General features: G+C 51.2%; 4 protein-coding genes across 4 annotated transcripts; all 4 read left to right on the top strand.

Annotated features, from left to right (window-relative positions):
• Positions 1–4,052: 4,052 nt before the first annotated feature.
• On the top strand, positions 4,053–5,549 carry VFPPC_06741 (C6 transcription factor; the record flags this gene model as incomplete). Its single annotated transcript, XM_018285726.1, has 2 exons — positions 4,053–4,646; positions 4,758–5,549. The coding sequence occupies 2 exons, from the start codon at positions 4,053–4,055 to the stop codon at positions 5,547–5,549; spliced, it is 1,386 nt and encodes a 461-aa protein (XP_018138506.1).
• A 710-nt stretch (positions 5,550–6,259) lies between these two features.
• On the top strand, positions 6,260–6,607 carry VFPPC_06740 (hypothetical protein; the record flags this gene model as incomplete). The annotated part of the gene is made up of 1 exon (XM_018285725.1): positions 6,260–6,607. One exon carries the CDS (start codon positions 6,260–6,262, stop codon positions 6,605–6,607), a length of 348 nt encoding a protein of 115 aa, XP_018138505.1.
• A 796-nt stretch (positions 6,608–7,403) lies between these two features.
• Positions 7,404–7,781, top strand: VFPPC_18201 (hypothetical protein; the record flags this gene model as incomplete). Its single annotated transcript, XM_022429851.1, has 1 exon — positions 7,404–7,781. The coding sequence occupies one exon, from the start codon at positions 7,404–7,406 to the stop codon at positions 7,779–7,781; it is 378 nt and encodes a 125-aa protein (XP_022285128.1).
• A 1,935-nt stretch (positions 7,782–9,716) lies between these two features.
• VFPPC_16751 (hypothetical protein) lies at positions 9,717–9,980 on the top strand (the record flags this gene model as incomplete). The annotated part of the gene is made up of 1 exon (XM_018294504.1): positions 9,717–9,980. The coding sequence occupies one exon, from the start codon at positions 9,717–9,719 to the stop codon at positions 9,978–9,980; it is 264 nt and encodes an 87-aa protein (XP_018138504.1).
• Positions 9,981–17,635: the final 7,655 nt, after the last annotated feature.

The raw sequence follows: 17,635 nt of genomic DNA on the forward strand, positions 1-17,635 counted from the left end.
CTCGACATCACGAAGAGAACAAAGAGTGTGAGAAGGAAAATGCTAGTTTGCCGATGATGGAGACAACAAGAAAGACGCCGACAAGGCTCAGCAGAATCGCCACTCTATTCCATCTTCTACCCTTGTACTTTTGCAAAAGCACTAACTGTAGTGACGAGAATGAAGCTTTTCATTGTGGCACAACGAGGTGCCCAGGTGTTGAGACCCGGTCGCTTTCGGACGAGACATACACCTACACCTTCACCTTCACCTGTGGAAGCAACAACATAGTACGAGAAGTGGTGACAGCTCCGGCCGGTTGCGTGCAATAGGCCTCAAGACACTAATAATAAGAAGTCAGTCAATACAGAAGAACTTGGTATGAATGACGGAGGAGCTGCTGGGAAGCGTTGTCAATGCTGCCGGATCTGTACTCAGTGTCGCGTCACCAACCCCAAGCCACGCCCGGTTGCTTGGACATGGCGAGACATGTCACCTACTGGACAAATGCTGCTGCGTTTCCAGTTGACGCTAGACCGAGCGAACCAGACAGATTCGAAGGTCTGGTCTGGTAAGCCTCAGCCTAGGGCCGAGCAATGGGAACGGCACGACGCCGGCCCATCCGCCCGTCGCTACATTCCCGTCTTCTAGGTTCCCATGCCGTGTCATTCCATGCATCCAGAGGGGCTTTCCTGTCGTCTGCATTGATCTCGTTCAGTCCGCTTGGTCCGTCCAGGCAGCCCACAGAGTCCCTCCAAGTCGACCTTGTACCATACCTGGTCGACCATCCACCAGACATGCTGCTAGCCTGCAGCATCCGTCTGTCCTGTCCCCTGCAGGACAGAAAGCGTGAGCAGCCCGGCCTGCGACCAAGAGTGGTCTTGGACTTGGCCCTTGAACCTTGAACCTGGGCCCTGTCCCATGGGTTATTGCAGCACTGGCAAATATCTAGTTACACACCCCTCCTGTCATCAGCGCGGGGGTATCGCGTACAGTACAGACGCATCACTGTGACCTTGGCCCCAGCGCTCGCCTTCAGCACCCCGACGGAAGCCCAGTGAGCGGCCTGGAGGCTGGACGAAGGCCCCGAATGGGCTTCCAAGGCGATCTGTACAATCGAACCCAACAGATTGTTGTGTAAAGTCGTTACTTAGATTGAAACGGACAATGGCACCAACGCATATCCCGGCGGCTTCTCAATCCCTCACGATGTCCAGTGTTCCAATTACCACGGGCCGCTTGGTGTCTTTGTCCTTTGTAAGACTGTTCGATCTTTCAGCGGTCTGGCTCCTGAACTTTGGCCGAATCCACCATTTTGCTTTAGCTACCTCGGCCCACGCCTGTAGACCAAAATGGGAGGCAGAACGGGCAAATTTCGCCTCCTCAAGGCGAAATAGCATCAACCTTACGTTCACCGCTTCGGCTGGGTAAAGCTTGGGGCGATTAGTACGCCTATCCGGTCTCTGTTTCTAACGAACAACGGCGGCAGAGGCATCGGAGTGATTTCATAGTCAGCGAAGTTGTAGAAGCTTGGTTCTTTGTTTTAGCGCCGGAGACGGCGAGCCTCATCCCATATCGGCCTGCGAAGGGGGCGGACAGCAAACAGCCCAAGGGACAGATCAGGAGTCTTGTAGCTCAATTTCTGAATCGGCGGCGATTTTGAGATATCAACAATGATGAGACTGTTTGGAGATCAGTTGTTGGCCTCCATATATGTATACCTGCATATGTCAAGGCGTTTCGCCGCTCGGGAGAAAGCGTCACGCAGGGTCACTGAAAGGCTGCAACCGGGGCCGAAGCGTTGGTGGTAAGCCTTGTGTCTTGCACCAGATTTGTCCGCTTCGTAAGAGGTCAGGCCTGTACAATACTGCCCAGCCTGGTTGGCGATATTTTTGCGGTTTACTTGGCAGGGCAAAGGGGGCGTGTGATCAATTCTGAGCTGTGATTGCAGGTTCGAGAGCTAGAGTGATTGACTGAGTGAGTGCGCGAGTGCGTGCCAGGTACTTCAGGTAAGGGGGGTACATGGGCGCACTGGTTCGCAAGGGATCATATCAAATACTTGACAACATTGAACACTTGAGCACTAATTGTGCCGACAACGGGCTTCAATGTTCGACGGCGTTCTGCATCATGCCTGCAGCTGTAGACCTGTCGACTCCTGGAGCTTTGTGCCTGGTATGGCCCAAGGGTCTGGTCAAGGTCTGGTCTGTTTGTCCTCACGAGCTGTACACCCTGCTCACTGTGCTCAGAACGGGAACATGGGTCTGGTGGACGGGGCCTTGGACTCGGACTTGGGGAGTTGAGCAACATTCAACCAACCAGGCAAAAAGACCAGACCAGAAATTAAAGACCTGACGCAATACGACCCAGAGACACAGAGACCGGAGGTTATTGCCAATTCCTGTCTGGTTGGGCATTTCATCACGGCATAGGGCACAGGGCACAGGGCACAATCGCTCTGAGAATCCCCCATGGGGCTGCCGAGCTCCAGACCAAATGCTGTCTGGTGCGCTCAATGTGGCCTACTAGACTTCCTTGCTGGTAATCATACCTAAGCACAGAAGTACTCGATGTCGATTTCTGGTGGGTGGTGATGTCTGGACTGCGTCAGTGTCAGAGTGGTGTGTCTAGATCCACACCCTCCGTGTACAATACACGCCCCTGGTTCAATGCCCCCGGTCCAAGTACGGAGTAGCAGCGACCGCGAGGGCAAGAGGTATGGAGTACTTGTAGGGACAATTGTCGCACTTCTCCCACGACTTTTGTTGCTCTGCCCGACTTTGCTCTGCTCTGCTTCTGCTCTGCTCTGCTCTGCTTCTGCTCTGCTCTGCTCTGCTTTGCTTCTGATCTGGTCCAGTCTGGTTTGGTCTGTTCTGGTCTGTTCTTCTCTGACCAAACAGAGTCTGGAGTGAATCTGCGCGGCCATCAGGTCGTCCATAATAGCTCAGGTGGTGCCCTGCTTTGCTTTGCTCTGCTCTGCTCTGCCCAGCCCTGCTCTTCCTCGCCTTGGACGACGCACCTCACCTCGACTGTGCACCTCGCACCTTCCTCACACCAGACACAGAAACAGCACTTGAGAGACGGACGCAGACACACACACATTTATTACACACCACACACACTCACACACACTCAAGCACACACACCAGAGACCACACACCTTTCTCTCGTCACTCGTCTCTCTCATTCTTTCTCGGCTCCCAACTTCTACTTCTTCTCCTCTACATCCCATCCACCTCTCTTCTCTGCGCTCGCACGCTCTCTCACCCTTTGCTTCCAGCCGCAGGTTCTACTTGAGAGAGAAAGTGCATTCTCTCTCGTCACCTCCTGTTTGCATTTGCATCGGATATCGGGTACTAGATACGATCGCTCATCGGAGCATTGCGCCAAATCCATCTACACAGTCCTGCCCTGTGTTCGGTGCTACGACGACATCATCCCGCAGCCTTGTCGCCCGACTTGGCCATTTCCGCACTTATAGGTCAACCGTTAACCCCCAAGTCGCATTTGGCACACGCAGCCTCAGTTGCCAAATTTAATTCATCTTCAATTGCGTCTGACTGTAGTCGTCCTTTGTGAGTCAACGCTTCGCGCGACCTCCGCCTGTCGCCGTCGCCATTTGCTTGGCTAGGAAATACGTTGTGTTGCGCTGCGTTTGCGTTGCATTTTGGTTTCCGTCGTGGGCACACGCAAGAAACCGCCTCTGCCTGCCTCCAGCGTCGCCACCTCACCTGGCTATCGATCCCAGTCTTCCCACCTGACCCGCACTCGGAGTCTCTGCGTCGCGACTGGTTCCATCCAAGGAACAATCCCGTCTTTTGCACGTCGACAAAGCGGACAAGATTTCCTCCAAATCGTCTTGTTTCGTCCAGACTAACACGTCACTGCACTCCATCGTCGCCGCGGAGGATACGCAGCTCCCAACTTCTCCCTGTCCAGCCTCAACGGCTTCTAATAGGCCCTCTCCACGCCATTGTTCGCAAAAGTTTCTAGGAAAGAGCCAAACCTGACCTATCTTGGCCTCCTGCCCAGACAGAGGCCAAACCCGTGCCTCAGCCTTGGAACGGCATAGTATGGCCGACGACCGGTACCGCCAGGACCGTCCTCAACACATTCGCCCTGAGGATCAGGCATCTCAGCTGTCTCGCCACCATCCTTCCTCAGCAGACGAGCCTCGCGCATCGTCAGACTCGTCTCGGGCCACCATGGCTGCATCTGTTACTCTTCCTTCGATTCACGACCCCCGTTCTAGCGGCTACGGTGCACCTCCCCCTTCTGGCGGTCGAGGCTACTCGCATGATCCTCGCTACGCTTCACCAAACGCAGTAAACGGCTATCCACCTCCACCAGGCGGTCAGCAACCGCCGGCTTCTTACTTACCCCCAATGCAGTCGCAGGATCCGAGAGGCGCCCCCTACCCCCCTCCGGATCACAGGGGCTCTTACTATGATGATCGCAGAGGACCGCCTCATCCCGATGCCGCCTATGCTCAAGATGCCTATTTCTATCGAGGACCCCCCGGTGCTCCTCCAAATGGATATCCCCGGCCTCATCCTGGAGCATACGGCCCAGAGTACGCCCAAGCCGGCAACGCGCCTCCCGCAATGGCCCAAGCTGCTCCTCGACAGCGAACTTCCATTGCCTGCAGGTATTGCCGAAAACGAAAGGTTCGCCTCTCCTCGCCCTTGAGAAAATTGCGCTGCTATCCCTAGTCGGGTCTAAACGCTTATTCACTCTAACTTGTATGCCGATTTGACTGCTCGCTGACTTGGATGTAGATTCGATGTAGCGGGTATCAGAGTGCTCCCGGTGGAAAATGTCAAAATTGCGCTCGAATGAACCAGGAATGCATCTTCCAGCCTGTTTCTTCCTCAAGCTCAACAGCATTTATTCCGGTTTCCGCAGTGCCTGGCGGAGTTCCCCCTGGCACCCAGCTTTTTGGAGCATATGGCCAACCTTTGGCTCCCAACTCCGTACCGCCTTCTCATCATTATGCGGCTGCTGGCGGCCCGCCTCCAGGCGCCGCCACCGCCGGCAACTACTACCAGCCAATGCAGTCGCCAACTGATTCTTACTCGTCATACGGAGGAGACCCGAGAGGGGACGATCAAATAGCTGGCCGACGACGCCGTCGCACGCCCGAGGAGCAGGAAGAAGGATATCGCCTTCCTCCACCACGAAACACTTTGCCCGACGAGGACCTTCGTAGAAGGTCACCTGCCGAGGCATCAAGCAACGGCAGTCCCGGCGGGCTTGGGCACCTCCCATATCAGAGCGCGGGTGCAAGACAGAGTCCTCGAAATCCCTCTTTGCCACACGCACCTACCAGCGCGAGCCACGGACCTGGTGCAACTGGCGGCCGCTCGCCCGGAGGACAAAACGGCTCAAGCGGAGCCTCAACGCCATCGCAGGCTCAGCGCCAGCCTCAGCAGGCGTCTTCCTCGGTGATGAGCCTGAGCAATCTTGTTGACAAGACCGACATTGACAAAGGAATGATTGACCGGCTAAACAGGCCTCGGGATATCAAGGGCTCGCCACCCACAGGACCGCGACCAGACACGACCCGTTGAAATCACTCAGAGCGACCGGTTTGCAGGACAAGAGGAAAAAGGGGGCAGGTTTTCCTTTGGGACTCGATGCATATCGACGGGTAAATGGGGATTGCTTGCGGTCAACAGCAGACTAGGGGGCGGTTTCTTTGTCAAGGAAAAGGATGGAAATGTGCAAGGAGACTATGAAGATTTGGTTGACACTGCCGGACAGTTGGTCAATTCGAGCGCACGCTTTTTATGTTCCCACTTGGCTGTACCGACCAGCCGTTTGGCGAACCCGGCTATTCATCTCGTTGACGAGATTCTATGACCGTGCACATCAAATACACGACTTTGGCGAACAAACTCTGGGAGGGTGGTTTTGCAACGATACAAGGTCGGCGGAACCCAATTTAGAACAACCATTGGTTTGGCAACAAACACTTTGACTTTGGCGCGAAGATTCTATTTTGCCTGCTTCTTTGTTTCATTTTTTTTTTTTTTTTTGATCTTTTCTGTCTCCCTCCTTATTCGGCTCTCAAGTTGCAGTCTAGTTTTTTCCCCCCCTCTTTGCCTGTTACAATTCACCTCTGAAGGCACCTGCAAACTGGCGCGGTTTTAGGCCTTGTCGCCGGCGTTGATATAGGTTGAGTTGGTTTGGGATTTGTCTTTTCCCTGCTGCGTTTGACCAGTCAATTGGGGCAAGGGTTCTCTTTAGTGGCTTGATTGCTGTTTCTGCATATGTTGTAATGGTTCGGGTTGGTTCTATTCTATTTATCTTCCTTGTCCTCTATTCCATTTCTCATGTTACTAAGAAGACGGATATGCCTCACGGCACCAAACGTTTTGGTTTTTTTGTTCATTTTGACACCTTCTTTTCTTCGATCCCCCCTTTTTTTGTTGCGGCTGGCTCGATTACAATGTCTACTGAAAAAAGTCAAACGGAGAACTGGTTGGTCTTGTTTTATCTACAGACAGTTAAGAGTACCTCGTCGCGCAAGCGACATACGCATGTGCTCGCTGGTGTTCTGTCGGCGCGTGGATGGACATTGACTCCAAATGTCTCGGAACAGGACACCCGAATATTTACGTCTTAGCAATACAGAATGCTAATTCAATGAGTTAAAGAAACTTTACTCGCCTCGATTCATCACCACCTGTGCTTGTCAAAACATTTTGATATACATCTGACATCTAATCTTAACAAACCCTATTCGACTTGGTGGGGAGCGAAACCATCGCGACAGTGTTGTTCTACTGGGGTCACATTCGTCGGGTATTGGCTTGATATGACAACCAGCATGGAAGAATGCGACCCCCTCGGGGACCCAACCGAGCGAGCCCACACACATCTGAAGGGTAACAGATCCCCGCACCAACCTTTCCGGGTGGATTATTAAAAAGCATGACATGGTGAATCTGGTGCCGGCGATTTGTGGTTTCTAATTTACTAGACACAGATGAAGTGAGACGGCCCAAAGAGGAGGCATTGGCCACAATTCACAGGCAACCTCCATGTCATGGGGCAACGATGACCAACACATGAGATACTCCCGTCAACGAGCCCCCTTTCTCTTGAGGCGGCGATTCGTCGGTGGGTAATATAATGTGCGGAGCCCACATGGCATGGCTGATAACCAGCAAGAGTGGAGAGGGTTTTGACCCGTGTCACGAGGTAGAGACAGCCAACACAGCGTACGGAGCACGGAGTGCGGTATACGGAGACAATCAGTTGGCGAGTTGGGTTGGGTTGAGCTGAGCAAATTTGAATATGGCACCCAGCAGGCTACCGGGGACGAGAGGACCTGATCCTGGCAATTTTTCAAGTCAAGTTGATTGCCCCAGTCTCGTCCACCCACTCAAGGCTGTGAAGAGCGTCGGACACTAACCAGCATGGGGCCGGTGACATTGAGTTGTGCGAGCGCCACGTCAACAGAGACGTCTGTGGCTGTCCGTGGCCCATTCTTCTGTGGGAGATGGGCAATTGCAGCCTGGTCTGACTATCTCAAGCAGTTCTTGTGCCCAATTTTGTCACTTGTTGCAACGAGTGGGAACCAACTACAGCATAGGTTTGAAGGCTTTCTCAAATGTCGTCCTCTGGAGAACCAAGCACAGGGAGTTGAATGGCTAACAGACAGCAAGGACAGACTTTTTTTTTTGAAATCCACGGTTCTCTACAAAGCAGATACAAAGTACATGCCTATTCCAACTCACGCGAAGGTGGGCAAAATAGGGGAACTACATTGGCAATTACTGTTCCAGATAAATTAGGAGCGCAGGCTGACCCCGCGAAGCCAAGAAAATGGTGAAGAAGAAGGAAACTATAACGAAGATCCGTGCAAGAACGCAATGGCGAGATATCAGGACAACGATTTGAGACTCAACGGCTCGACACCAGGCTTCCTTCGGCCCCTGGTGTGTGATTCGTTGGTCCTGAATATGTCTGGTGTATTTTAGGCAGCGGTGCTAGCGAAAGCACAAACCGACTTGACAAAGAGCAAGAGAAACCAACAGAAGAGAAGAGCCTCGCCGCCGCAACTTAGCGCTCACATACTTCGCGGGAGTTCAAGCAGGCAGACTTGGTTGGGGTTGGGGTTGGGCTCGGGAGGGGAGCGGTACGACGCGGGCAAAAGTGCAGAGGGACAAGGAGGGTGGTGGTCAATCTCCAATTTTGCCCTCTTTTTGCCTCATGTATTGATACTGTAATAGTACTGCATGTGCATGTACTGTACAGTACTGTGTCCTTCCTGTTCCGCTTGCTGCGAGTTGGCGCGACGGGCCTTTGCTCCCGTCCGCTGGAACTGGCAAAAGCCCACTTTGCCCAGTCCAGTTCCAGTTCAAGAAAAAAAGGGGACCATTTGGCCGTTTGCCTGTCTGTATGCGCACGACTTGGTGAGGAGGACGAGTTCCGAGTCGTGGTTGGCTACCAGCTGCGGAGCCTGGCTTGTCCGTGTACTGGGATAAAAGGGGGTTTGGAGGCGGTAAAGTTTGAAGGTAGACTGGGATGATGAGTGGACTTTTGGACGAGGGCAGACGGAACTGGAGGGGCGTGTATGAGACTTGGACTTTGTATGGAACTTGGGACTTGGGAGGACGATGAAAGTGGCGATGGATGGAAGGGAAGGGGGCTAGATGAACTTGTCTTTTTCCGGCGATGTACAGTATATGTATGTCCACTGCTGGCTTGGCTTCGTCGGGCTGTGTGCTTACAAGTACAAGGTACAATGACAATGTAGCCAGATTGCGTGACGTCCTCTACTGACTTTAGGGAACGGACAGTTTAGGGCTCCACGGAAATCAAAACCGTTGATGGGAGAACAAGTCATGTAGTCCAGCACGAGTCGTGAGGTCAAAGTGAGCAGAGCCTCAAGTTCCAGCTCAGGAGGTGTTCAAGTCGAGCACGACTGTGGCGCTCGTGGCAACACATTGTAGCCTGGGCTGTAAGTACAAACACCATGAACAATAAGGTAGTCATGTTGTACAGTAAGTACAGTACAGTACAGTACAGCACAGTTTCAAACCAAGAACGAGAAGCGTTAGCATATGCGTACTGTATGCCCTGCATTGACTCTAAAATCAAAAGAAACGAGATAAACGCCGCCATGTCATCTGCATCCCGTGACACGGATATTTTGTCTCACCCGCAAGCCCTTTGTGCCCCAGAGCAGATTGCCGAGAGCGGACTCTGACTCTAGACTCCGTACACACGCAAAATCATTGAACGGTTTCGGAGTGGGAAATAAGTGAGACACCATCCCCCCCATCGGGCGTGTTCCTGCATAGCGGAGGTGGCGAAATGCAGGACATACGCAGGTACGGGTCAGCAGACGGCTTTTTCAACTCAACGGGTTTTTTGTCTAGTGTTTTTTTTCAATTCGGTAACTACGGGTAGCTCAGGATTGCGTGTCTGGACGAGGCTGATGGAGTTTGGGGGGGTCACGCGGCTCACAACTTGGTGTTGTGGGTGTGCATGGCAAAAGCTTAATGTATACGGTACGTTTAGGTCCAGAGCATACTTACGTCAAGGACACTTGTTTTCCACTGGGGAGAAGGGCCAGCTAGCCTCACCTCGTGGCACGGCTCGTGTGAAAAAAAAAAAACCGGCATCTTCCACTTTTTGGTTCTTGGGGGCGTGTTCGTTACGAAAGGGGGGACGCTACTGTCTTTTTGGAATCCAATCGGTCGTGGTGGTTAGGGTCTGGGTGGATGTGGAATGGGGGTGTGATGGGACTGGAATGCTGTCATGTCTCACGGGCGGTTGAGTACCGATGGGGAGGGAATTATGATGATTTGGTGAGTTGTGGACTGACGAGCGCAAATTTTTTGAAACTTGGGGGTCGTGGGAGGTTCTGGGTATCCATTGTGATGATGAGAATCCTTGAGAATCCACAGCTTCCTGGTGGTGACATCTCGCCCACTTGGTTGAGCGGGATTTTTGATAACCTCGTACTTGGGTACTGGACGGTCTGATGGATGTACGTTGTACGAGGAGAACAATCCATCCGGGCCGGGCGGAAGGGGGACGGCTCGACGCAGCGTTTGGAAAGGAACCGTTGTACTTTGGACGTTGGTTACAGACACGCCTGTGGATTTGGGCTAGAACGGAGTGAGTGCTGAGGTGGCTCGAATTATAGGGGATGAGGGTGATGTTTTAGTTGTTCAGGGGGTGAGTTCCATGATAAAGGTGGAAGCTGCTTGCAGCGATGGACATGAATACACCGTAAATTACAACTAGCACAAGTAGGGTTCATAAAATCCGGACGTATATCAAAGTTGGGTGTCGCCGGAAACGGCCATGGTGTAAACTCTGTTCACCAACTCTACGCAACTGTTCTACAAGCCTACGGACTATTTGATTCATTTGGCCATTCGGGATGGTGGCTTTGCCGTGATATTGAAGTTACTGATTTTGTAGTCACATCCGCGGCTGGAGTGGGAGCTGATCGTCCCGAGTGTAACACTATCTGAACGGCGGAGTTTGGCTGTGTGTTTGACGCCACGCTGGCTGATGGGTGTAGATCTTGGTTTGAGGGTTGACTTGTTCTGTATACTTGTACAGTAGTTGATTGGGATATAGGGGGTGCTTCTGATATGGGAATCAGGGTGACTGCGTGAGTGTGGAACTTGCGATTTGAAACCATGTTTACACTCGATGTGAAGCTTTTCAACTCGCTGGCAGCTCGTGGACTGTCCAAAAGAGTGATTGTGGTGATGGAGTTGGGAATACAGGGCACTCGTGGTAGGAACCAACTGCCGAGTCTCAACTCCCCGCTAACCAACAGCTGAACAGAAAGGTTAGTTGGTGAACGATTCCAGGCCAATGGATTTCCGGCGGTTCGTCATCGGGAGCGTCGTATCACAACGTGGTAGCCGGTGTGCTGGGCAGTGAATATACTTTGTGGCACCGTTCCGTTAGGCGCCACTGGCACTAACGTTGCTGGATGGTTGCTGCCGTTGATCTAACGGCTGGTGGTGGGCTGCTGAATTGGCAATTGGTATTGTGTACTTGGTGTCTTGTCTTATTGTGCGTTGTTGCTCGCACGGGATGTAGGTTGGATGGAAGATGGATTGTGGGATCAGGATGAGTTTGGTATTGCGGTGGTTTATACGGAACATTCTTATTGACTGCTGTAATTTAATGAAGTACATGATTTTGGTGGTTAAGAAAATATGTCGAAATGGTTCCTAAAATCGGCATACATGTTGTTGACGGTTTGACATATGTGACCATGATGAAGGCGCTATCCACAACACATCGACAGATCCTGACAACCGTATGAGGTGAATAGACATTCGGTTTATTTGGCCCCTGGGTCCTTTTTGAGTCAGTATTACCTGCCTGTTAAGTCAATCTTAGTTTAACGTTGGCTCATTACCCTTTGCCAGCACCATACTTGGCAGGAGACCACGGCTACCAACGTACACCCTCTTGATACCTTGTGCAACACCAAGAGCAGTTTTTGAGCCTCCCTATAGTCAGTATTTCTGGAAGCTAACAATAAAAGCCGTTTATACCTATTTTCTGTATTCACAAGAATAATTTCAATCCTTCAACCGACACTATGCCGTGCTGCTGCGGGACTTCCTATTTCCAAGGCATTTGCATACTGAAGAATTGATACTCTATAAGTTTATTGCGTCTCTCTACATGTCAAACTTGCTCCAGCAACTGTCTTGCTGTCCATTGTTAGGATATGGAACCTAACAACTACCGCATGGCACAACAATGTTCACAAGGCAGAGACTTGCATAGAACAAACACGTAACCAGAGATAAAGTCTGTTGTCACTTAAAGACAGAGTGGTTTGCGTATACTCCGTTCTGTAGTTCACGCTAACTGTATTCTGTTCCTGGGAAACTCTCCCTACCAGACTCGGAGGATACTAACGATAGATATAACCTGTGTAATGTACAGCTCAAGTCACACTTTAACTTTACCTTTCGAGCCGTCACATGTTCTTATTCGATTATACTCCTCACTACGGTGCCTGTGCGGTCGAGTTTAGCGTGAGTTCCTGTACGTCGAAAAGTCGACACTGTCAACCACAAGTTAGCATCACTACCCTGCCTACCACTCCCAGGCTAGCCCTAGCACAACCAGCCAAGACAAGCACATGTGTCTCGGCAATTCATATTCATTTCACGTTCCTATAGTCGCAATGTGGCATTCTGCTGCATGTGCGAGGGAACCGAGCGCAGACCATACGAATCGTCGATTCAGTACATCTCAACCGATACACCAACTTACTTGCCTTGGCTGAGAATTTCGTACCCTTTGTGCAAGTGAAGTATACCTCATATAGCTTTCGTCAAAGAGTCGCAAAATCAAACATCAATTGTTTGATATTCGCCACCATATAAGCAAGTTTTAACATCTTCTCTTCACCCCAGCACAAAAAGTGCAACGATATTATATCAAAGTAATTCAACTGACCAAGCACAGTCAAACTCTGTATAAACACCTACAAACTATCAAAATCAAATATTATCACACAAACACGCCATAATCTCTCGATACGTAAGCGCCCAACCACCCACGCTTCTACTATCCCTACTAACAACAACCAGACGAATACACATGTACCGTTCCTACAAGAAGTAAACTCCACTCAGATATCCCCGAAACAAATATGTAAACAATCTTCATCAAGCCCTACGACCCACAGCGGGGAGGCGCGGCCTCATCCGCGAAAATAATCCAGCAAAATAAATAGGGAGGCTGGGGAGCCCGTCCGTCCCACAGGAGATTGCGGCTCCATCCGTTCGCCTACGTCCAGCCCCTGCAGTAAGCAATCCTTGGTCAGGGATATCGTTTACATGGGGTGAGGGTAGCCAATGTCAGACAGGGAGGGTAGGAAGAGGCAGGGAAGGGAAGCGGCCTGGTGCTGGAGTCTGAAGTGGTGGAACGATGTGCCAAGTGGCACAACAGGCTTCTAGTCTGTTCTTTTGCTACTGCATGGGCGGTGGACTACGGACATTACGCAGTCTATGCGGCCCAATTTGCATCCGGATGCTTTTCACAAAGATGGACACAGCATATGCGGTTGCGGGCGTGTAAGTAGCACCGCTGGAAGTCGTCACGAAAGGTGAACCACGGCATGCACAGTACCAATGAGTTACGGATTCAAGTAAATTTCCCGTACTTTAGTCTTAAAATTGAAAGCCCAACCGCTGCAACGCCATGTCGGGTATATCCGCTCAATATCAAGTTCATAAAATTGGCCGTCAGTTCATCCCTCTCATATCGATCCCGAACTCAACACATTGGGCTCCTGATTATAGTGTCACGGTTATAATTGCGACGACGAAACATACTGCGATCCGTCGTGACACTCCTCCTCGGCAACAAAATATTGACCTGTCCTCTTTCTCTCCAGGACGAAACACCGCTCTGCAAAGATTCCCCGTGCATTCTTCCTTTTCCACTCTGAACCCATTCTTCGCAACATGACCCGTCGCCATCCTCCGACATTGATCGTAATGCTCTTCCAGGGCAGATCTGGGTTGCTTCTTTCTCGTAATCGTACCAGGCAGGAGAATGTCTGCATTGCTGCATCGTAGTCTCTGTCTCGAGAGAAATCGTCTGTTTCCGTTGCACGTACAAGAGTCTGTACATGGAGAATGAGAGTCTGAAGCATCGGGAACGAGGCTATGCCCTGTAGAAACTCTGGTGGACAACAGAGTGCAATATCCATGTCCAACTCCAGTGTATGCACGAAAGGCAACCCTCTTCCTAGAGCTGTAACATGCTCAGGTTTAAGGGTAGGGCATTTGTCGTCGTCGTGTCGGAATCCAACGTGATCTCGGAATCGAAGCTCTCGCAGAGAACCGCCATGTTGCAGTATGGAGTCTATAGGGAACAGATCAGTATGGCAGGTTAAATCCAAGACTTCCAATGCTCTTATGTAGTTTCTGACGAGTAAGTAGAGTCCATGAGTAGCGTCTTCTCGCCTATCAGGCGCGTGTGCTAAACTGTCGTGGACTTGCAATTTCGTCAAGTTGCACATGTCGTCAGGACATATGGAACTCAGAAAGTTAAATACAGGCACCGAAATAAGGACGAGCGATCTCAACCTGGTCATGTTCCAATGCCTCTCTACTTCTTCTGTCGAGTGTACCCAGTCGTAAGACTTGAGCACCAGTGTACACATGGGCGGAAGGCACTCCCCTGCTCGGAACGCGAAGTTTGTCCCTCGACCCAGGTCTTCATATTGCAGTGTCTCCAACGACGGACACTGCACCAAGAGACGCCTCAGCGAATCTACTTTTGTCGTCAATGGCGGCGTTGGTCTGGCCAGTTTCAACGACACGAGTTGTCTTGCGAACCTGGGGTCAAGGAACGACTCAAGAAGATCGTTTTGAGAGCCTCCTAAAGGCAAATTCTCTATCTCGATTCTTGTTTTCCGACTACGCAGCTGATCGTAATCAAGAATGTCAGACACCGGCCAAATTCTGGCACCGTGGCTATCATCCTGCACGTATCGTAACCTGTGCTTGAGGGTTAGAATTTCATCTCAAATCCTAATTCTACATATTGCAACAGGCGAATTGACTGAGACTTACGTGACGGATGACAATCGAGTTATGCCAGACAGAATTCTCCTTATACCAGTTGGCATCAGGTTATTACGGATGACAACATGGTTTGTATATGAGGAAATGTGCTCGAGTGCCTTGGAGAATCGCATTTGCGCATCTGGGTGAACAATCAGCTCGTTCAGCGCCACCCGTCTATAAGCGATGGGAGTTGCTATGGCGTTGAAAATCCGGCAAACAGATCGGACGATGAATATTGATTTTGCATCTAGATATTGGACCTTGATACGTGAGTATCGATTAGCTTGGGATTCTACCCACAGTGTCCTTGATTTGCACAAGAACGCATACAGTGCAGTATGTAGCTCTTACCTGTTCTAGAACCGACATCAAGAGCTCTGAGCTCAGTCTCTGCATGTACCGTTGCAGGAACCTCGTACAGTTCAGTGGAGAAAGAGGTCGCTGGCGGCCATCATCCACATGGCGTGATACCGCAGAACATGATAGAAGGTGATGAGTCGTGGAATGACCGTAGTCGGCCACTGGTAAGGATTCAGATGAACCCATCTTGTATCGACAAGATAAACCAGTACGTAGTGGTGATACTGATGTTGGAGGCAAGTTCGTCAGAGTAAGATATCGAAAGATCATAAGCACACTGTTGTAGAAACCCTCGTCAGCCCCGTGTCACGGGGCAGAAACGTGAAGACCAGTCTAGAGATTGTTGCACGGGCATGCAGTCAGAAGCGTAATCAGTAGTTGATACAAAACTGGCGAGGACTTGAACTGGACAGGGAAGAGGAAGGAAGAGAGAGCCGGACGGTGGCTGCAGGTGGACGGCACTTCTGACAAGTCAACCAGGGGGGCTTGATGGCGGATCCATACACAAGACGGAATATGAATTACAACATGCCAGAATAAGGACGGTTTCGAGTGGGGTTGGTAGTTCCCGAATGGGTCGTCACGTCACGATGCTGCCTTTGCATCAATCGACGTCGACTATGCAGTCAGACTCACAAGTCAAAGGGCTGGGTTTTGTTGACGGAAGCCTTAGACTATTAGGAGCCGGACGTCCCCTCAGTAGCCACTTAATGGCAAGACTAAGTGCAAGGTGCAATGATCGGCGACATAGATGGAAATGGCAGTCATTCCGGGAAGCGAGCTGTGCCCCAACGATCAATTGGAAATGATGTGTTCACACATCCTGCAGCAAGTGTGGAGGGGTCAGAAAAGGCTTGTGGTCAGATGCAGCACGAATTACATACTATTTATGAACCCTCGAATCCCGGCACGGGTGGAGTTATTGTGCAAGGCGAGATAAGACAGTATCGTTAAAAAGAGATGGCAGAGTGCATGCTGCGAGACAACTCAGCTCAACAAGCAGACTCCCAAAGTATGGAGCCGCGATATTGGTCCGAACCAGGGCTCCGTCGGTTAAGGAAGGCGATTCGCTTCTCAGGTAGTCGATCACTTTACCCGGCTGACCAAGGGGCGTCCAGTTGGCAAATGCAGGTGGAACAGAAGACCGTACGAGGTTGAATGGGTTGATTCAGGGATGATGGGGGCGACGGCTCTCGCGCAGCCAATACGTTGGCGATATCAAGTTGAACCAGACACCCGTGGCATGACCGCCAAAGGACCAGACAGATACAGGATTGTATTGAAACAAGGAGGAGTGACATCTCTGATTTGGAGCACCAACATTGTCTCGCCTGGGAGGGACACTTGCTCTGTGGGTGAATCCACGAATCGTGGACTCGACCAGCAGCAAAACTGGCCGGGTCTCGCAAGAAAGTCCCAAAACGGAAATCTGACTGCCCTAGCTGGCCAATCGGGTTCAGCCTCTGCGTTCTCAGGTTTAATGTCTCAACACCAACACTAATTCGTACCAAACTTGCCGGCACTCGAGTCTGGATTTAGTCGACTCTGGAAGGGAATGAGCAATGGTAAAGCCAAAATACTCTCGAAAGACGGGAAACTTGCATGGACCCAAGATCCCACGATGAGCGATCTTTAGCTTGACGTAACAACGGCAACGGCCGATCGTGGTCGAAGGATGGAGAGTGGAGGCTGGACGCGAGCGCCACTTGATCAAAGCTGTGCTGGATTCTTGGTTTGTCGTGTCACCGATGGCAATAACCAGACGCTGATGTGAGAATGGCACGAGTGGTATGGTAGTATATTATCGAACACTCGCAGTATATTTGGCACACTCTCTATTGTCCTGACATCTGGTGTGACCGACACCGTTCCAGCAGCTTAGAACAGAAATAAAGTTGTACTTTCGACCGTTGCTAGAAAAAATTGCATTTTGAGCCGTCTGATATTGCAAATCTCTCGTCAAATTGGTACGTATCAGCAACGGCTGAAGCTTTAATCACGGCGAGCTTCGCGGAAGTGACTCCCCTTTTGGATACGGCCTGCAGCTAGCAATGCTGCCCGCAATGTATAATCATAGCTTCGGCTTAGAATCATTCCGACTGGGCCGACGAATTGTGTATGAGAAGCTAATAATGCAACGGCTTTTGGACCGCAAGCCGGCCACGAGCAAGACGCAGCTGAACCTTATCATTTCTTTCAATCAGGCGTGCTTCATCTCGTCTCATCTCGGTTGAAGACAGGCATATGCATATGCACAATTGAGCCGGGGAGGAGGGCAGAGAAGTCAAGTCCAGCGATGCACAAAGCGACGACAGGGTGCGGTTGTGGGATGATTTTGGCAGATTGGAGTCTGGATGGAGCCTGGGATGGAGTTTGGGACTTGCAAACAGTCTGCGGCTGGGTTGAGACCTTGCAAGGGGGGACCAGCTTACTGGAGTTGGGCAACTATGCCTACCTTGGACTTGCCCCAGCTGTCGCCCATCTGTCTTCCAGTGAGCATAGCTCCTGCCCTGATCCACCGCGATTTCCACTTTTATCCGCCCTGAGACCTTCGCACCTTCCTTTCCAACTGCAACTGTCCGGCCGCCATGTGGGTTGCGACTGGCTGCCACGGGACGTAACAGCTCCCCGCCTGGCCGCTTTGCCTCCACCAGTTTGATTCTGGCAGAAATACAGACTTGACTTGACATTTTACTCCAGTCCCAAGT

Source organism: Pochonia chlamydosporia (genome assembly GCF_001653235.2).
Source record: "Pochonia chlamydosporia 170 chromosome Unknown PCv3seq00008, whole genome shotgun sequence".
Lineage (NCBI taxonomy): Eukaryota > Fungi > Ascomycota > Sordariomycetes > Hypocreales > Clavicipitaceae > Pochonia > Pochonia chlamydosporia.